This window comes from Haliaeetus albicilla, chromosome Z (assembly GCF_947461875.1).
Source record: "Haliaeetus albicilla chromosome Z, bHalAlb1.1, whole genome shotgun sequence".
In the NCBI taxonomy this organism is placed as follows: Eukaryota; Metazoa; Chordata; class Aves; order Accipitriformes; family Accipitridae; genus Haliaeetus; species Haliaeetus albicilla.
Genome location: NC_091516.1, coordinates 2592396 through 2614248, shown reverse-complemented (window position 1 = coordinate 2614248; position 21853 = coordinate 2592396). Strand labels below are relative to the sequence as shown.

Below are 21853 nucleotides of genomic sequence, written 5' to 3'. Positions count from 1 at the left end.
ATGCTATCACATGGCTTCACAATCGTGTTCTCTGGGAAGTGAAGAAAGTTTAATTCTGCAAAAGAATTAATGGAATAATCATAAGCTCATTTCAATACAGTAATGCTGAAGGAGGCTTTCATTTTATATAGCTGCAGAAGGTTTAGGTCTTAGTTGATTTTGCATTTGGTTTGAGAAATACTTTCTGGCTTTAAAAGTTTTTATTTCTGAATTATTTTGGGAGAAGTGTGTTGTTGGATTGTTTTGTCAACATATCCTATGTATGCAAGGGATCCAGACAGACTGTTAGGAAAGACTCGGGGAGGGGTGCGTATGAAGGGTTGATTTCTGACTTGGTGCGTTAATTTGAATGGTGTTCGTAATAGAGGTAGTAATTGTTTTTACTTTAAATTGCTGAATTTTTCTAGTGCAGTTCTCTCATTGTGTATCCTACAGGATGCTGAAAAGCGGGCATTTGTTCTCCTCGCTTTCTTACCTGGCTAGATTTGTAGTCAATATTTCTTCCTAACTTCTAAAACACGAGGCATATATCTTTTTAGGAAGAAAACCCAAGATCTCTTCATGCATGTTGTTCAAACCTTGTGGAAATTCTGCAGTGGTACTTTCTCTTAATTTGGGCATGGTTAGGATCGGATCTATACATTATTTAGGTGCTTGACTCCTGCATGCTTCTAGCGTTCTACGGTAACAAAACATCTTAGACATGTAAACCTCCATTGAATATTTACTTGTATTTGGATGCCTTTACATCAATGCTAGCTTAAAGGAAAGATCTGTCTAGCTTAGTATCCTGACAACTTCCAGCAGTTGATGCCTGAGAAAGAGTCATACAAATGGTACAAGCATGTAGCAGTACGTCCCTCATGATACTTTTCCCAGCCTCCAGCAAGCCTTGGGCCTGGGACTTGTCTGTGCTGAGAAGTGCTTGAAAGATTTTTCTTCAACAAATTTGTCTCATTGCTTTCTGCTCTCATGTAAACTTTCAGCATCTGCAGAGCTATGTGCCAAGGAGTTCTAAATCTTAATTATGCACTATTGGAAGAGACAGAATAATACACTTCTGCTTTAATCAGCAGCTTTCCAGGTTGCTGTAAAGGTTGTTAACTTATGTAGCTGTTCATTTGTACATTTAATTTTTAAGTCCACTAGTAAAGAATTTTTTTTAAGATATGAAAATGGTATGGGTCCTATAGTTTTTTTTTTTTACTAGCGTTTAAAGATTTGACTCTGTTTTGAATAAAACAGACCACCTAGTAGGATTTCTTCTAGAAATTTCCATTTCTAGGATGGAAAGATATGGTTCATGTGCTCTGATACTGGCTCCTTAACACCAGGGTATTTTTGAAGGAGCCTTTATTATGCAATTAGAATTTCTTTTTTTTTAACTTAAAGTCAGAGAAAGCTGTTGAAAAGGACAGTTATGCTCAGTGGGACAAATTAGTGAATAGCTCATTTGTAACAGTTATTTATTATGGTCTTATTTGAATGCAGGAATTAAGCTAGCTCTCCAAAAGTACTCAACTGAAATTAGACTAAAATATTTTCACAGAGGAAACAACAGGAGAACAGGGAATTACGTTAGCTTACCAGGATCTGAACTATAATGCAGTGACTTACCCAAATGGATACTTACTACAACATCCTTCAATCAGTGCTCCAGCTGCAATACCTAATACTGAGCGGTAGTTGCTTACTCGGCACCCCAGTTCTTGTATTTTGGCTAAATGGCAAAGGTAGGTTGGAGGAATAAGGCACACAGCTTTTCTGCTGACCAGGAGAAGCTGAGAAACCAGCTGTGTGACTCTGATTAATCTTGTAAAATATCTTTGCCTGTCTAATGAAACCATTGGAGAGTAATGAAAGCTGAAAGAATAAAGGAACTCGGGCCTCTGCTTCCACCATGCCTTTGCTTCCTTTCCTGAAGAGAAGAGCAGTGCTGGGCAGTTGGACTGTTTCTCTTTGGTTTCACTTTCTGATATTGCATAACACTTCTGTTATACTGTGAATGAGAACACAAGAAAAGTTTATCTACAAAATAGGCATTTATAAAATTATTTCCTGAATCTTTTTAACAAAACCTCTAATATTTAAATTGGTAACATCTCTTTAGTACACGTAAATAATTATTACAGATGTTTTATGCAGTATGACTTATGCTTACTGGAAGCTGATTAGTATAACGTGTAATTTGATACCTTTCTACTTTCAAAGGCACTAATGTGAGCTGTAAAAATCCATTTTTGCCAAAATAGGAACACGTAATTCATTCCAAAAATATTGTGGTTAATATTTAAATGATACTGTCTTAGAGCTGACTACGTTATTCCAATCCACCATACCAGCACAAATACTGCAGCTATTATTGTGTAGCTAAATGAGAAAGTTTTGTTAGCTCCAGATTTGGAAGAACTGTACACCAACTTCAGCAAGGGCTTGACCAGCATTGAGCCTATGGAAATCTGACTATCTTGGTATGTGAGTCATACTAGAGGAGGTGATTAATGTTAAGAATGACTTTGTGCGATACGCAAAGATTCTTTATGATCTATACTAATTTTCTTTCAGTGTGGAAAAGTCTCCTCATGAAGTAAATTCTTTTGAGAATTAACAGTGGATGGAGTATTTTGCATAGGCTTGAATATCTATATATCCTGCTACATTTATTAAGATTATCTTATGTTGGGTTATATGCAGTTTCCCAGTTCATTAGTATTTCCTTTCTCAGCAGAAAACGTAACATTTTAAATGCCCTGTTGTTTAATATGCAGCTCAGATAAATATGCTAATGACACAGTAGGAGTCTGTAAATATTTATTGTAAGTTCTTAAAGATATGTATTTTAACAGATGTAGGGCAAATGTCTTTCAGTATTTCTGAAGGGCGGAAATAGTGTTTAAAGTTCCCAGTTGTCAATGACACTTGCAGTAAGTGTGTTTCCAGAAAAACATGGGAATTGTGGAATTGCTCAACTGCTTCAAAACCCCATAAAAGTTGATGATATTTTTTTCCATTGCTCTCAGCTACTCTTTGATCCATATAAAAACATTATTGTGGTGTGTGGAGAGGTTAGGGGTGCACTTAAACTGTTCTTTGCATGCAAGATCCTTCAATGTCTGTACTTGATACTCCATTACCAGCCTAAACTGCTTCTCCGTTGCAAGAACAATGAGTGGCAAGTAAATGTTTATGCAAGCAGTTCATTTCTATATTTCTGTTGAGGAAAAAAAGAACAATCTTACCCGAACAAACAATCTACTACAATAACAGCCTAGTGTTGATTCTAGTATTAGATAAGTAGTATTGTAAGTATATTCAGAGGAGTATATGAAGACTACCTGTATTAATGCGGTCACTAATAGTGCTTGAAATTCATTGTTGGCTAAGTTTCTTAAGCTTTGACTGGATTATTTTATTGCTGATTTGAATTACAAAGATGGAGGAACAGGCTTTGAGAAAATCTTTTAATTTGGGCCTGGACATTTGTATGCTGGACCACATGGGACTCTTTCTTGGTGAAAAGATATTGAAGGACTTACTACATTATGATACATAACAAACTCTTGGGAATCAGGCACTCTGCTATTCTATAGCAGTCCTGAGAATTTACCTGGTTCATGTTGCTCATCCAGTGATACTTCCACCTCAGATCTCAGATAACACACTGTGTAACTGACAGGATTCCTAAAGTACACAATATAGTTGTTTACTGGTATTTATAGAAACAAGTAAATATAAATGTAAACAAACAGGTTTATCTCCATTTAATAAGCTTTTTGGATGTTTGTCATCAGCTTTCTGAGGATCTAGTTTCTGTACAACCCTGCATCTTCAATTTGCATTCACTGAACAGGGCTGCTATTTGAGATGTATGTCTCTCTCTCTTTTTTTTTTTTTTTTTAGTAGGCCAAACCCATCATACTTATATTCAAATAATTCCATTTCCCCTCTTCTAAAGCTTTTCTTAATCTTGAAGTCAGTGAAGAGATAATATCAACTTCCACCCATCTCTCTTCCTGCTTAAGAAATTTTAAGGTTTATAAGACTTAACCAGACTCACAATCCCAAGTCCCAGTTATAACGAAAGAGCTAATAATTGCTGATTCTTCTTCTTCTTTTTTTTTTTTTTTCTTTTTAAGCTGGGGTGTAGTGACAAGAGTTTACCATCAAAACATTGTTGTAAACTGCAGAAAGCTACATAGCAAAAAGCAGTGCTGTGTGTGCAATAGTAATCACTTTCCACCATGGATAAATGTAAACTGCTTATGGGTAGGAAGAATTTTATTCATCAGTGTTTTTGAAATGGGTTTCTGGATGGAGGAAGGAATTGGGTCAGTTTCACTGGACTTGGAATGTATCTATATATAGTGATTTAGCTTCCAGCCACTGAGCTCATCTAAAACCAGGACTTATTCAGATTCATAACACTTCCAAAATATTGTGGGTAGGACAGGATGGGTCATTCTGCTGCCTGGATTTTTAATACTTGGTCCATCTCCCAATGACAGTTGCTATGTTTAATTGGGTTTTTGCCACCGAGTTCTTCTAATTCTTCTAATCTGTCTCATGTATTTATTTTTTTTTTTTTAAAGCTAGATCTATTAAACTAAGTCATTGTAGAGACATGGATCTTCTTTGGTTTAATGCATGTGATAATGGTAAGTCTATGTTGGAATAAAGTAAGTTCTGAAAATCCACCTACTGAACATCTTTATAAGACATTTCCCTCTAGTCATTTTTAATATATATGTGCACAAGAGTCTTGAGATTTTTTTCTGCTTCGTAAGATTATTTTTTTCTAATTATTTGATTAGTTTTAAGAATGTTTTCTAATGAAGTGCTGTCACTATAATTGGAAAAAAAATATGCAATGAAATTACTTAAACTTGTGAAACTTGAGTGCCATCCTGCTAATGAAGTTTGCAAAGGAAAATTCATCTGAGAAATTACCTTAAGAGCAACAGGAAAGAAATGGAATCTTAGTGTGTCAGCTCTTAAAAGGGTGTTCATAAGCAAACACATGCATCCTCATCTTTACCTTAGGTGATTTTGGCAAAATAGCCCTTTTCTGTCATAGCTTGCTTCAAAATAGATTAAAGGTCTATTCTGCTGGTAAGATTGTCTCTTCTATGAAGGTTTTCCCCAGCATAATTTTGATAAGTAAAAGCTTAATATCTTCATACTCTCAAAAGACAAGGTTATATTTGTGCATTTTTCTGAATGCATGGCCATCTAAAGACTCTTAAGTTGATGCTAAAACATTGAGGAAGAGGGATTTAAATGGAGTTTTCAGTGACACATAGTTCCTCTGTGAAACGTCATGCTATTTGTCTGGTTGTTGAAAAATACCTTAATGCAACTGAATTAGTTTCTCTAAAAAGTAAACATCTGTTTAGAAAAGAAATGTTACATCTGAGTACTCTATTGTAATGGTTTGTGACCTTTTTAGAATTATGCTTGCTTGTTTTTGTTTTTACCAGTAATCTGAATATTTTGCAGTAACTAGCAAAGGGTGACAATTATCTCTGCTGTCAAAAAACCCCCACCAAAACCACGTTGAAATTGGTGTAAATGTAACTTGGGTCAAAAGAGCTTGTACCACGTTACAGATAAAGTAATATAATTGTATGCAGGTCTGGATTGATGCTGATGATGCCTTGCAGCTTAGAGTCAAGTGTACTGAAGTAGTCCCTAAAGGATTAAAAGAGGGTCAGGAGTTTGTTGTATTAAGTACAATAGAGCTCCCAACAAGAAACACACCCCACACAGGAGTTGACTTTACTCTTTTGAAAGGAATTCAACCAAATCAAAGAACGTGCTTATTTTGGAGGGAATCCTTGGGGGTGTGTTTTATTTATTCTATTTTCTACAGAATAACTATTTCATAGAATCGTAGAATGATTTGGGTTGGAAAGGACCTTCAAAGATCATCTAGTTCCAACCCCCCCTGTCATGGGGAGGGACATTTTCCACTGGATTAGGTTGCTCAAAGCCCCATCCAACCTGCCTTTCAACATTTCCAGGAATGGGGCATCCACAGCTTCTCTGGGCAATCTATCTCACCATGTTCATTATAAAAAAATTATTCTTTATATCCAATCTAAATCTACCGTCTTTTAGATGAAAACCGTTACCCCTTCTCCTGATACAACAGGCCTTGGTAAAAAGTCTCTCTCCATCTTTCTTATAAGGCCCCTTTATATATTAGCATCATAGAATCGTAGAATTTAGGTTGGAAAAGACCTCTAAGATCATCAAATCCAACTGTCAACCCAACACCACCATGGCCACTAAACCATTTCCTGAACTGCCACATCTATGTGTTTTTTGAACACTTCCAGGGATGGTGACTCCACCACTTCCCTGGGCAGCCTGGTCCAATGCCTGATAACCCTTTCGGTGAAGGAATTTTTCCTAATATCCAATCTAAACCTCCCCTGCCACAACTTGAGGCCATTTCCTCTCGTCCTATCACTTGTTACTTGAGAGAAGAGACCGACCCCCACCTCAGTACAACCCCCCTTCAGGCAGTTGTAGAGAGTGATTTGGTTTCCCCTCAGCCTCCTCTTCTCCAGACTAAACAGCCCCAGCTCCCTCAGCCGCTCCTCACAAGACTTGTGCTCCAGGCCCCTCACCAGCTTGGTTGCCCTTCTCTGGACACGCTCCAGCACCTCCATGTCTTTCCTGTAGTGAGGGGCCCAAAACTGAACACAGGACTCCAGGTGCGGCCTCACCAGTGCCCAGTACAGGGGAACAACCACCTCCCTGCTCCTGCTGGCCACACTATTTCTGATGCAGGCCAGGATGCCGTTGGCCTTCTTGGCCACCTGGGCACACTGCTGGCTCATATTCAGCCGGCTGTCGACCAGCACCCCCAGGTCTTTCTCTGCTGGGCAGCTTTCCAGCCACTCTTCCCCAAGCCCGTAGCGCTGCATGGGGTTGTTGTGACGCAAGGGCAGGACCCGGCACTTGGCCTTGTTGAACCTCATTGGCCTTGTTGAACTTTGTTGAATCATTAAGTTTGGAAAAGACCTCTAAGATCATCAAGTTGAACCGTCAACCCACCACCACCATGCCCACTAAACCATGTCCTCAAAACAGTTACTGAAGTTAAATGTCCAAGTGTAACCAAACTAATAAAGAAAATAAATTACTGTGACAATGAGATAAAATTGAGCAAAGGAAAGAGTAGCAGCAAGCATTCTGCTCAAATTGGGTGTAGAGACTGCTACTGGCTTCCAGTTCTATGTTTCAGTCACACATCTGAATGAAAAGATAATAGTTTTCTGATCAGCTCAAGTATTTCAAGCATATGGGCTGACATGAAAGAAGACCTGGGGGCACCTTTGTAAGAAGCAGAAAAATAGACCATTATGCTGATGCCAAGTTGGAGCAAATAAGAGTAACTTAGTCAAAAAGAGGAAAATAAAAGGAAACAAATAAAATAGATTCTTAAAACAAGAGAAGAAGATCGAGTTGTATATGGTAGAAGGTGGGAGTAAGACTTTGAACAAAACATTCATTGAGTGTCTAATTTTTTAAGTCAGATGGACTTTGCTCCATTATGGTGTGATATGTAGGGATCAAGGAAACCAACAATAAAGAGAACATAATCAAGACAATGGAAAGAGTTTTGCAGATAGCAAATTAACCTTGCTCTTATACAAGCCAAAAATATAGACTAAATTTACGTGAAGGAAGAGAAAATTAAAAATTATACTGTCATGATAATGACAGCGCAACAGGTAAAAGAAAGATGATTTGGGAGGGAGGCAAGGAGTTCAGTTCTAGGTATGGTTAAACTAGAGATGAGTTGTACAAGAAGATTTGAAATGCAATGAAAGTAGTATTTCAGAGTAGCTGCATCCTTGAAAATAAGCCTCACATCTTATATTGTCATGCAGAACTCAAGATTATTACATTACTCAAGTATGTATAAATGTTGAAGTATATGTTGTGCATGAAATGCTATCTATGGAATTAGAAGTATGATTGTGGGGTTTTGTTAGACTGATATGTTAAGCTAGTTCAGGATGAGAAATCTATGCTTCGATAAAGGCAGCCGCTATAATTCCCGTGATCTACTACCTGGCTGTTGCTTCCCCTTTTTGGACACACTCTAAGGGGCACACGTGTAAGGGGTGATAATAACCCTTTAGGTACTTACCATATTAGTGAAATGGAGACCACACTGGACTGCGTGTCACTGGGGGATGATGTGTATATACACATAGATTTTGCTTGATGTGGCTGCATGTTGAGCATGTGACTGGCATGTTGTATGACAAAGGAGGCTACAGCAGATGTGGTTCCTGTCTGGTTTTGTCTTGGCCGTGTGGCGTGCCCCAGTAAAAGGACTGAACACCTCTTGTCAAATCTATGCAGAAGAAAACTTTATGCTGGTGGTGGTTTATTCCTTTTTCAACATGACTTTCCAGATGTAGAATAACCAAGTGTTTGCTGGTTCAGTTTTCAAGTAGCAGTGGTATCTAGCATGCAGAGGTATTTTATTAATCTGATAATAATATCACAGGTAGAGTAACCCAAGACAAGGCTTCACACATTCAGGTCTGCCGTTGTATGTTCATTTTGATGATCTCTTCACCTGAAAAAAAAGTGTGGGAAAAGTGTACATTAATAAGTTTATTCTTTTATAATGACTGTACAGCTGAGTCATTTTACTAATATCTGAAAAAAAACACCTGTGCTGGACAAAATATATGCATTCAAATTTGTATTTGTTTGAATGTAGCTTGAGAAACTGATGCCACAGTTACTAGGAGCACAGTAATTACCACTGTAATCTGGAACAGCTTTTTTAAAGCAGCTGTCTAAATTAGTACACACAACAGTCATAAACAGATGAAAGTGGAGTAATTGTCTTTTATTAGCGAGGTCACAATTCAGTAAACAAAGCAGTAAAATTCATTAAAAACTACAAAAGATTTTCTAAATACCTATGTAGCTGTTCTGGAATTGTGTTGCAGTAGGAAGTGCTGGTAGGAAATACTGAATACTCAGGATGCGTAAAAATGTTCAGGTGAGTGTATACTTGGATTTGTTTTCTCTTATGAGAATAAACACATTAAGAGATTAATGTAAAAGCTAGCTGATGGATGTGCAATCACTTAAACTTGGTAGAACGTACACTTATCCACTAGTAACAATTTGATTCAATTCACGTTGCTTATCTGCTGCAGATAAGAGAAATTGCACTGAAACTGAAAGTTTTGGAAAAATCCACAGTATTCATTACAAACTTTGCTTACAAAGCACAGTCATTGAGAACTATTGAGTAAAAAAGGCAAAATGACAGGATATACAGCTGTGGATTGTTTTTTAAAGATTTCTAGGTACTTCTAAATTCCAGTGTACAACCTATTAAATGGAATTAAAGAGAAGCCATGGGACCAGTCTTTAGAAAAAACAGCAGGAGCATGGATCCAAAGGGTGTATCGGAAGCTATGCTTCATGTGTTTCTTGGGTACATGATTACTTACTGTAGTAAAACTAATTTTTTATACTGTACTCACCCCAGTGCTGTGCAAGTACTTTATATTAATTAAATACTCAAGAATACTGCATTTGAATCCTCCTCTACTCCACACTCATATTTGTCTATTTACTATACCATAGAACAGTAAGCTTAAGTAAATGCTTTTTGAACTTCAGTAATAGTCCTAATATGTTCTAATATTATTCATCATACTTGCGGGTTAGTTGGGATGAAAGTGGTTGCCCACACATGAGTCTTACTCTTGTGGTTGACATTCTCATCATACTGTAGGAATGCGGTTGTCATTTGTTTCTTATACTGGTATCTATCACCATAGCATGTGGGTGTCTAAATAATGATCTCAGAGTGATGCAGGTCTTCAGGTAATGTGCCAATCTCATGGTGGTCTTGGAAAAATAAGGCAAGCTTTGAGCCATGTTATGTATTGTTAACTATGATTTATAGGCTTAGTTATGGAGATTTGATGCAAGGAGTAGAATACTATGGTAACAGGCTGACACTAACCTGTACTGCTGAGTAAAAGAGATTTCCACATTCAGAAACCACTTTTTTTTTTTTTTCATTGTAGGTGACTTCATGTCTAAGTTAGGCTTTGCTATTGCAGAATGCTTACTCTCCAAATACAGCAGTCATTGTTAAGAGCTGTTTCCATGCTCAGTTACAGGGATTGTTTCTATAATTATATCATGTGCACTGCAACTGTATTTGGTAGATTCCAGTCTGATATTAAAAAGAAAAAGTACAACTCAGGAGTTTTTCAACAATACTTGCTTATTTATTGTGTTGAATTCTGAATGTGTTTGTCCTTCGGTGTATTCTGTTATGCTTTTAAAGAGTGTAGGGTTTGTAGGGAGGAAGGGAGAGGGAGGGACACCTTCAGAAGCATTTAATTTACTTCTGTTGCTTAAATAATTCAGATGAATCATTCTCTAGCATGCCTGTTTCTCTCCATGGGCTATGGAATGAGTCTGGATGACTATCTGAGATTAGACAACTAACTTTTAAACTAGAAAAAGCTAGGTAAGATGAACCTGTCCTTAGTTATTCAAACAATGGTTGTTGCCTGGGTAATCCTAGAAAACTTAAATCTGTTTTCAATTTTGCTTATTCTTATTTCCCTTATTTTTCTTTTTCTGTCATAGGTCCTGATGTCTTTACATGAAATGTTCCCAGCAGTGCATGCAGCAGAAATGGCTGTCCAGAGAAACCCACGTTCCTGGGATGCCTGGCAGACTTTGGGACGTGCCCAGCTTGGATTAGGAGAGATAGCACTGGTAGGAAAACAAACAACATTAATACGCTGAACTTGTAAACCACATCCTCTGAATTATGTCTGAGAGAATGAAAGTACAGAAATAGCAAGGTAGCTGAGTATCTTTATGTAACCTGAAAGTAGGCAAGGAAAAAGGTGGTTGTTATTTATCTCCAGTATTCCCTCTACTTCGTTGTTTTTCACAAATGTTTCCCTGTGTGGTTTTGTTGCTGGGCTTGTGGAAGACCTGCCTAGCTCAAAGCCTTTTGTGTTATATACTATATTTACGTGGTGGCTTTATGCAATAGAATAATTATGTTGACATAACTGCACATACTGCATTCTGGGTACTGCACTGCTACAGCACAGATCACCATAGTTTAAAGGTGAAGGTAATGTGAAGTCCCAGTTGATATTCTGGCTTAGTTTTATACATGCCTGCTAATAAAATTCTAGTATCTTGTTTTCCCTCTCTCCTACTCCCCTGCTTCAGGTGCAGCAAATCCTGTATACTCATTCATGCTTTCCTCTGGCTCCTTGACCCCAGCTGGTGGCTGAAGTTGCTTCTTTTCTTCATAAGATAGCAAAAAGGCTGGAATGCTCTGCAGTAGCTGAAGTGCATCTTTTCTCTAGCTGCTACTGTATGCCATCGTGCTGTCTTGGCTATATGATGTAATACAAAGGGAGACTCTTGCTCCATGTCAGGTCACCCTCCGCCTACAGACTAGGCACCTGTTAATAATGTAACAAATATTGTGTAATAGTTTTCTGCTGGTTAGTGCAGAAACATAGTGAGTGAACTTTTTAATTCAGACATGTTCACAAAAGACCACTAGAAAAATAATTCATTGTGAGCTCTCAGATAAAAAAAGATAATGGTTTTATTTTATTTCTAATAGAAGTAGCTGTGTGCTGGTTTGATACAAATAATTTTCATGTTAGAGTGTTTTTGCAAAGTTACAATGTTTGGGTTGAAAAATTTCAAGAATAAAAAAATAATTAAGATTTTTTTGAGGGACACTAAGAGATCATGCAAAATCAGGTTTTTTTTTAAAAAGTAGTAGGGACCAGTATTTAAAAAAACCAACCAACCAAAAAAAAAAAAAACAAAACCAAATGATGAGAATAACATAAGAAAAGCTGTGTGTTGCAGGTGTGTTGTGTGCTACCTTCTGTTGTTGCAGTATCATAATATGAAATATTTTATATAAATCCATGCATATCTGCATCACATAACTGGTGACATTCCATGGCTTTTGTGGTGTAGATGGTCTGTCCTGTCTGGATCTACTATCTATAAATCTTTTTTTTTTTTTCCTTTTAAGTGTCTGAATTTGTCGCTGTAAATTATGTCTGAGATTTTTTTAATGTATTAGTCTCAGGAAATTCAAAGTTTTATTTCCTGCAAGGATCCTAGGTAACTGATGCTGCTTATTGTATAAAAACTGCTACAGTTACTGTAATGTGAATTATAGATATTGGTATTCCCATACTAGTTACACCACCAGGTCTGCTCACCAGATCCTACAAGCTTTGTCTACATTGGCAAGTCACATCACACCAATAGGAATGGATATCTTCAGTTAATAGTTCTGGGCACCCAGTGTTCACATTATATTCATTTTACTTCAGAGTAGCACTTCAGGTGTTCTCTTGGAATGCATTGTTGAGCTTTATCAGAAAGGAATCTAGTTTATGTAGCCTGAGACTATTCCATGATACAAACCAAAGCATTTTAAGTCAGAACAATTAGGGATTTGCATCAAAGCACATTATTCATCTGAAACAAAACACTACTATAGGTGCTCCTGTAATTGTTTATATTGACCTTACTGTCTGTGAAGAGAGAGGGAGGAGGAGTTACCACCAGGTAGTTTGCCCTCTTAATGTTTTTGTCTGTCTCCGAGAAGGGAGCCCAGGGGTGGGTAAGCTCCTGCTGGTGTATCCAGTGCTTTAGAACTCGGTGTTTTTACTTTTTTGCCTTTCTGTATTGCACTGTCTTCTGATGAATGCGTTCTCACATACAGAGAAGAACTTGGGGAGTTACTCTAAAATGCGGGTAATGTTCATAATTAATTTTTTCACCAAGCATTTTTTAAGGAATCTTAAAAGGTTAAGACTGGAGGAGTCTTAAAAGGTTAAATGATTTCAGAATTACTGGATCTGTGGAGGCTTCTTGACCAGGTGATCTAAGTTTTAATTATCTTTTTCCCATTAGCCTTTCATTACCACGATTTTCTGATTTTTTACTGCATTATACTTTTTACAAAGAAAAATTTATAAAGCATAAATGTCATGGCTTTTTAGTAATGTTTGAGATTTGGGAATTACTACCCTTCTCAAGAGTAGCTTCTGTTTCTTTGTTTCATTTGTCCCCCACCAATGTCTGTCTTCACTACCCACATCCTGTCAAATGATCTGTTGTAAATATTTTTATTACTTCATAATGAATGATGCACTTTTCCTTGGGAAAAAACAATTACTGTATTTTAATTTCAAGTTTCCCAGGTCTAAAATACAGCTTCCAAACAAACCTGATTTATATTACAAGCTGCATAATACACTCATTTCTTCCAAACAAAGAAAGATTTGTTTTGGTTTGCTTTTGTCAAACTTGTGACAGAAAGAGATAAATTAGCCCCTTTTTATTTAGCTTTTACAAAAGCTGTTTGCTCTTTTTTCTGAATTTACTAAATAGCGTAATTCAGCAGTAATACTTAAATGTGAGCAGGCAGAACTTTATTTCTGTATAGAATTCTGTAAATTCTACAAATCAACTTGCAAGAGCACACCCAAGTAAACTTTGCAATGTGAGTGTAAACACTGTAGAAATGCAGTCAGGCTAGCAATATTTCTCTCATTTAATTGTAAATGGGTTTTTTTTTTTACAAATTATATTTACTGTATTGGTGATGACAGCTTAAGCAGTAACAATTTCACGCTGATACCTTCATTAGAACAATTCTTCCCATGAGCCAGAGTAAGCCCCACACTTTCATTAAACAAGCAAACAAAAAAAACCCAAAACAAAACAAAAGCAGCATTTAAAAAAAAAAAAAAAAAAAAGACCAACTGAAAGTGACTTGAGTCTCCCACCTTGGAGAGGTTCATAAGGCGTCTGGATGTGGTCATGGGCAACCAGCTCTGGGTGGCCCTGCTTGAGCAGGGTGGTGGCCCAGATGACCTGTGAAGGTCCCAGCCAACCTCAACCATTCTGTGATTTAAGCTTACCCTGTTGTGGGCTGGGGCCTCTGTGTCGAATCTGAAGTACCGGAGATTGCAAAGTTAACTGGGCAGATGTGTAAATATGAACCAATCGTGCATGCTTTTTGTTTGAAGTTTTGAAGGACGTGGCTTAGCAGTCTTTTAAGTGTGATGCTACGTTTTGTAAAAGGAATCAAGCCTTGACAATATGAATCCTCAGATCAGCCCTTTTCTTTTGGTTCTCTTGAAAGAAATAGTTTTAGGTCTTTTATGTAAGGAGGGGAATTATGTACTAGTAAAGAGAGGAATTACTGCATTTTATTGGAATCCAGCTAATTACCATAGCATTCTGAATTTGAGAGTTTTTCAAAATGTTACTAAAATAAGTGTGTAGAAACAAAGATTTTGGTAATCCAAAGGAAACTGATGGTTGGCTTTCTGTTGAAAGGCAATCAAGTCTGTGCTTCAGATTGTGTTCCTGTCAACTTGAGGGGATAAATAACTCAGATTTTATTTTTATAGATGTATATGAGATTAAAATATTTAATTACACTGCTGTGGCAATCTTCCTTCTAAGCACAACAAAATGCGTGAATTATTTTATAGTGATGGAATATTTAACTTTATCATTATATTAGTATAGTTGATACTTATTCTTCCTATGTGCATAAATGAAAAGGAAAAGAGGCAATGCAATTTTAAAAATTCACACAGTGGCTGATGGGAAATTTTCTGAAACTCTGGTCTGTACAGAGATGCATGCCAGGGGCCGAAAAAACTGAGGAGATCTTTTTCTGTCAGTTGCCACAGGCCATTACATTCCTGTTCTCATACCTCCAGGCTCAGGCACATATTGGCCACTGCGCCCCAGGGACGACGTGTGCTGAGTCACCCCTGGGAGTGATGCATCTTCATCTGCGCTGCATAAATTCTCTGCAGTGGAGAACCTCCAGCATAGGAGAATTAAGCTAGTATAGTCTCACAGATGTCTACCAAATGGGAACAAAGACTTTTACGGGTTTATAACTTGACCAAATTCCAATAGATGTGAGGCAAAAATAGTCTTTCACATCTGGAAAATTGCCTCCTATATTTCAAGTCTTTTCTCCAAAACATGAGAGCACCAGAAACTTTGAATAAAATGGTTTTGTAAACATAAGAACTGAAAATATTAAGCGTTCACCTCATTTTTTTGAAGACAGAATTATTTTTGCTGAAAAGAAATTACCAGAGAAAATTTTTATTGAAAAGAAGAAATAATCCCAACTGAAAAGTTACATAGAAAAATTTAGCCTGGCAGTTTAAAGTTAAAATAGAGAAGACGTTTACCATTCATATTATATCATATAAACTATTGAACTAGAGTGAAAGTATCTGAAAGTATTGTTTGTGGGTTTGTTTTGGGGGTTTTTTTTTGTTTGTTTAAATAAATGTAATGAGGAGTCTTTAAATATACTAAAATTTCATGAGCATCTCTATGCTAAAGGTTTCTATAAAGATTAGTTATTTATGATCATGGTGAGTAGTACGAGAAATAAGATTTAATTTCCAATAAAATATTGTCATAGAATGGTTTGGGTTGGAAGGGACCTTTAAAGGTCATCTTGTCCATCCACCCCTGCAATGAGCAGGGACATCTTCAACTAGACCAGGTTGGTCAGAGCCCCGTCCAACCTGACCTTGAATGTTTCCTGGGATGGGGTATCTACCACCTCTCAGAAAGGAAAAAATTTCTTCCTTCTATCTAGTCTGAATCTACCCTCTTTTAGTTTAAAAGCATTACCCCTTGTTCTATCGCTGCAGGCTCTACTCAAAAGTTTGTCCCTGTCTTTCTTATAAGCCCACTGCAAGTACTGAAAGGCCACAATAAGGTCTCCCCAGAGCCTTCTCTTCTCCAGGCTGAACAACCCCAACTCTCTCAGCCTGTCCTCATAGGAGAGGTGTTCCAGCCCTCTGATCATCTTCATGGCCCCCCTCTGGACTCGCTCCAACAGGTCCATGTCCTCCTTGTGTTGGGGATCCCAGAGCTGAACGCAGTACTGCAGGTGGGGTCTCACCAGAGTGGAGCAGAGGGGCAGAATCACCTCCCTGGACCTGCTGGTCAAGCTTCTTTTGAAGCAGCCCAGGATACGGTTGGCTTTCTGGGCTGCGAGCGCACATTGCCAGCTCATGTCAGGCTTTTCATCCACCAGTACCCCCAAATATAATGTTGGATGCTATAAAAATAATAATAATAATAATAGTAATAAAATCCATATTTAAGGGTCATTAAACACAGAAAAAGATTACTTATAGATGTATGTGTATCTTCACTGATGGACATCCTTTGAAATAGGTTAGATAGTGTCTGTCAGATGTAGCATAAAGCTCTAATAAAAACCTTGGGGGCAGATGTGAACTGCATAACCTCTTAAAATGCTCCCTTACCTGTTTTAGGGGTCACTGTATAGTGATAATTACTAGATCCATGTGTTACAAAAACATGTTATAAAAAGTGTACTCTGATCAAAACAGCCCTTCACATTTAAAGACTCTGCAAGCCAGCAGAAGAGATTATGCTTATGGTACAAATGAAAGATTGTTTTCTACAGAATACCCTATCGTGAGACGAAACGTAAAATATTTCAAAAATACAAGTTCTTCAAATATTGTAAATCAGCAAGTGAGAACATCTTGCAGTAGATTTCATAGTACTCTTCCCTACAGAAGCAAAAGCAGATATGTGACTACATACTGATTTAAAATCCCATAGTCCTTACATGCAGGGTCTCTGAGATCACAGCTGCCCTTTAAAATAAGGCTAGAAATACCAGGTTTACCTAGTGCCACCACGTTTTCCTGTAATGCCAGACAGGCAGTTGGAGGAGATTTACATTTCCATCAGAGTGAGAATTAAAAGTGGCACTGTTATTTTCTTTCCTTCTGTCTCAATAGAAGTTAATGGCTGTGGAAGCAGTTACAGTGGCAACATGAAATTTTATGTGGATGACAGTTCTGTATTTTTCAGTATTACATTGCTTTAAAATTAATTCCTCTGATCTTTTGCAGCACTTAAAATTTTATTACTTATTTATAAAAATGTCACACAAAATATTTTTCTAATAGATTTACAAAGATGATCGGTTTATGCTGTGTTGCATGAATCATCAATGCAGCTTCTAAGCTTACCAAATGTTACCTTATATTTGATTACTGTGTTTAAGGTTGTTTATTGTGCATGAACATAACTATATAGACAGGTTTTAATTAGGGGGCCTTTTTCATGGAAAGCTTCAAAGCAGATGAGGTTTGTTTATATTTCGTTTTCAAAAGAAGTACAAAAAAGAGCATTTAGTGTTTACTTGTAGCTCATCTATCCCTGGAAATTAAAAGCTAGCAAAGTTGAATAAAATGACACCGTTTTGCAAGAATTAAACTGCACTCCTCCCTCTGTTTAAAGTTCAGCATGCTCCTACACTTCAGAGCTGGCTATGGACCAATAATAAAATATTGCTTTTTTTTTTTCTTCCTGGAACTATAAGGCTGCCTATTACAACAGCAGTAATACTGATAGCATAATCAGTGTTTTTTAAATCTGATTTGTATCTCTTGTCTGCTGAATTCACGTCATGCAGAGTTTGTATGGTAATCTGTGCCAGCAGAAGGATGAATTGGCAGTTTCAGTCAATGCAAATGAAAGGTTTTGATTTTTCAAATTAATTTGCATGCTTTAAGTATTTATAAATTACAACAGAATATGGAATTTGATGGTTGTTCATACATCTTTAAAATCTTTATATGTGAGTTGCTAGAACTCTTTCCAAATATAATCCAAATCCCTATCATCACTGTTTTCCCACCCTGAAGAAGGCTTCTGTACATCGTCACACAAGAGTTTAATCACTCAAGTGGCCATTTCCGTAACTGACCACACAGTAATAAATGTGGACACATGCCTGTGTGTACATATACATAAGTCTGAGTGTGTAAGGTCAGTCTTGACCTTTTCACTGTTAATATAATGATAAATACAATACAGTTGTAATTCTTGGTCTAGCATTTTTCCAGTACTGTAGAAATCTCTTCTCATTGCTGAATATCACATCTACTGGATTAGATGGTCACAGGTTTTTTATATTTAACTTATGTGTTGAGTATTTGTATTTGTGAGACTTCTCCCAATTGAGCTGAAAGATAGGAGAAACAGTATCAACTATACTTAGATGTATTAATATTACATGGTTTATAAGATTGTAGGAGTTCTTTCTTAGAGCAATGCTCCAAGTTGGGAGTTTATTTGTCCACTTTTGACTGTTCAGGTAAGTGTGTTTGCAACGACAAACCTGTTACAGAAACTGCTTATCACAGGGCTAGGATTACAGTAGTATTAGGTCTGTATGTGAAATGACTACATGCTAATTTAAAAGCAGCAATATTAGTGATATTTTAAATCCCAGTCATCCTTTTTCTGTATTTCTTTAAACCATATCTCTCTGCTTTTGCATTCCCATGCATCTGATGATAGAAGACAAGTGGGAGAGAAAACCATCAAAACAAAAATTATTCTTGCTTTTATCTTTTTAATTACAATATTATTTTTGACATGAAAGCTCTTATTTGTGCCCTTGTTACCAGGTACCTGATTTGTTCAGGCATTCTTGGTACTTTCAGGCACACTTGTACGCACAGTTGTTTGGGGGTAATGCTGCTATTGAACTTACAGCTGAGGGAGGATTGTTCCACTGAAGACAGACTGAAGCAAAATCACTTTTGTCTTTGGTTGAGTGATACACGTAATTTTTTTGGTTGTTTTTAATTTCTGTGATATGTAGGCTTTAAAGTGTCCAATCCTTGTTTCTTGTCTATTCTGCTTATAGGCAATCCGAAGTTTCCAGGTATCCTTACACATCTTTCCAATGAACCCTGAAGTATGGAAAGAGGACCTTTCCTGGGCAAGAAAACTACATGAACAGCAGAAGGCAACAAAGACTGAGGCAGTGCAGGCACTGGCAAAAGAAAAAGAGCTTTCACAAGAATCAATTCCAGACTATGACTTTGAAAGTGATGAAATTGTGGCAGTCTGTGCTGCTATTGCAGAGAAGGAGAAAGCTCTTTCAGCAGCTAAAACGGTAGTGATTGTGTCTGCTTCAGGCACAGTAGAGACTGTTACTGAGAGGGAGAATTGTCCTACAGCTCCTGATGAAACCCTTTTCATCAGAGCCCGATAGGGCAGCCTTATGGGTTACCATACTGGTTTAAGAAGTTATGTTATTTATTGTATTGGGCTTGCTTTGGTTTTGTTTTTCAAGCAGTGGGAGAGCCTACAAAAGTTAAAGAATAGAAGTTATTTTTCTTTTGTAAATTGAAAAAGCAATGACCGGAGTTGTTCCTTCCATATGTTTGGAGAAGAAAGCCAAGACTGGATTCTAAAAATCTTACGAACAAATGTAATATTAAAATGCTTAACTACATTTAATCTTTGTTTTTCATAATTTTACAAGTTAATGTCTACATTTTCCCAGTAATAAGCTTTTATTTAAACTGCAAAAAAAGGTATTTTTTTAAAATCTATTCCAACCTGTATGCATTAACATTATTTTTCTTCCGTTTAAAGTCTGAACTGTTCTCTGTTATCAGAAGTCTTTAGTTTCATTAAGAATACGTTTTTTATGAGGAAGTTTCCTATGAAGAAGAGATGGATTATTATTTTGCTTCTGTGTCTGTAAGATAGATCTGGCATCTGATTTGTAGTCAGATGATATCAGTAGAAACCTTTATGTTGCTTTCATAGGTGAATGAGTTAAATGCTTTCTGATTAGATGAAAGGAAATGCTATACAAAAAAAGTCCCTGAATGCTTAGTTATTACTAAATGTTTCACTAGAAGAAAGAACATTCAGCTGAGACTGAAACTAGCCTTTCCTTATCTTGAGTGCTGTGCTACACTCATCACCAAAAGTGAAATGGTGGGATTTAAAATAGGTATGTCTGAAGTGTATTATGTTTAGCCCTTTCTTTCATAGTGAGGCTAATCTGATAAAGGGAGTCAATTTGTTTTCCCGATTTCTTGTGACCTGCCATTTAAAGTATGTTCTCAGTGAACCAGTTTTTCAGGACAGCATTGCCTGAGTCTCCCTTTTTATCCTCTTTGGATTTTGGATGCTGTGGTGGGTATTCACACTGTATCAACTTAGAGGCATAATGTAGGAGATTTGTTTAATGTTCATCTTTCTTTAGGGGAAGGTGGCCGTTGGTTTTCACACAGGCAGTTCAGAGAAACAAAATCAGGCTGTTTCTTTGATTTGCTCTGTGCTGAGACTGCTCTTTTTCATTGTCTTGAAGAATGGTAGAGATGGTCACCTCCTAAGAGGAATGGAAAAAAAGGTCAACTGAGGAATTCCTGGAGAATTCAGGATTGGGAACACATCATTTCTACTTGATTTTGATAGTATTTTGCATGATAAAAACATTTGAATAATAGTTTTGTAGACAAGTGAAACCTTTTGAAATAAGTCATCTTTGCATTTTTCATATCTGCTTTCTATTTTCAGAATAACACATTTTAAAAGGAAGTAATGTTGCCTGAGAAGCATAGTGATTTTTCCAGTAGAAAGTGTATTGTAGAAAAATTATTTATCTCGGATCATGCTTTCAGTTGAATATCTTTATTTAAGAGGACACTTACAGTCTTTGCAGAAATTATCCCTTTCAAAAACTTAATTGCCATGTTGTACTTACTAAGTTTTCGTTACTTTTTGCAAGGTTCTTCCTGAATATATTTCTGTATATATGTGAATTTTTGGATCGGTTCTTGCACCTGTACGCACAAAAAATTTTACACTTTTTAACATCTCCTGACTATTCAAAATAATTACAGCAACTAAAATATACTAAGCAATTTAAAACATCACCATGCTACATTTTTATTTGTTCATTCACTTAAATGCTTACTGAATAGGTATTTGATTAAGATATGGTTTGATAGATGGTTTAAATTGTCCCAGTTGAAGAATTTCTTAATCTTATTTTTCCTAACAATTAATACAATCTATTCAACCATAGGAAGAGTTAGTATGAGAAGCATTTGGACAGATTTCTTCAGAAACATTCTCTGGCTAGAAAAGAAAATACATGAGAAGCTGTAAGATATGTTTTTGTTTTGAAGGAGGTGGCTATAATCCAGCACATCTTTTCTTTCTTTGTGCTTTATACTTGCGTCAGTGTTATGTATTTACTCATACAGGAAGGACTGCCTCTGTCCTTTCACAGGTCCATGTTATCATAGAATCTGTTTCCACTGAAATGATTCACAAAATTCCTATTGACTTCAGCACTGCTGGGCCAATCTAATGGAGGGGTGTGCATCTACACCATCAGGCAGAACGGCCGTGCCGGGTTTGAGGGGTGGTTGTTTCCATCCCCTGTACTATTCTGATTAGATTAGGTTCTGAATTCTAGGTATTGTCCAGACTGTAGTGTTTTGTAGATCACTGTAGAGCAGATAAGTTCTTGTGACAATGTTACTCTCAAACTTGGAAAAAGTTAAAAAATTGATGATTTCAACATTGTTTTTTGTACAGCATGCTGTGTTTTGCATGTATGGGATTTTCTGAATCTGTTTGAATAAAATACTGACTCCTCTGCTGCTTAGTGATGCCTGTTCATTCTTTTGCTTATAACAAGAATAAGGGTTACCATTGACCATTTTAGAATGTTACTCATTTAAATCAGTTGGCTTCTTCTGTCTCTGCTGAAATGCTAATGTGTTATAGTAAAAAAAAAAAAAAAAAAAAAAAAGACATCTCAGGAAAAACGCTTAATAAAAGGTAGTGCTCAGTGCTTTTAAACCTCTCAGGGGTATCCAAATGAGAGGGAGCCAAAGGAGAAAGCCTTTGTTATAAAAAA

General features: G+C 36.8%; 1 protein-coding gene across 1 annotated transcript in view; it reads left to right on the top strand.

Moving 5' to 3' along the window:
- The window catches only part of TTC33 (tetratricopeptide repeat domain 33), a 56499-nt gene extending 34901 nt beyond the window's left edge, over positions 1-21598 (top strand). Inside the window, exons 4-5 of the mRNA XM_069776061.1 lie at positions 10657-10788; positions 18827-21598. Of these exons, the coding sequence (XP_069632162.1) occupies positions 10657-10788; positions 18827-19177 (483 nt within the window). The 3' untranslated portion in view covers positions 19178-21598. The remainder of the gene's footprint in view (positions 1-10656; positions 10789-18826) is intronic.
- Positions 21599-21853: the final 255 nt, after the last annotated feature.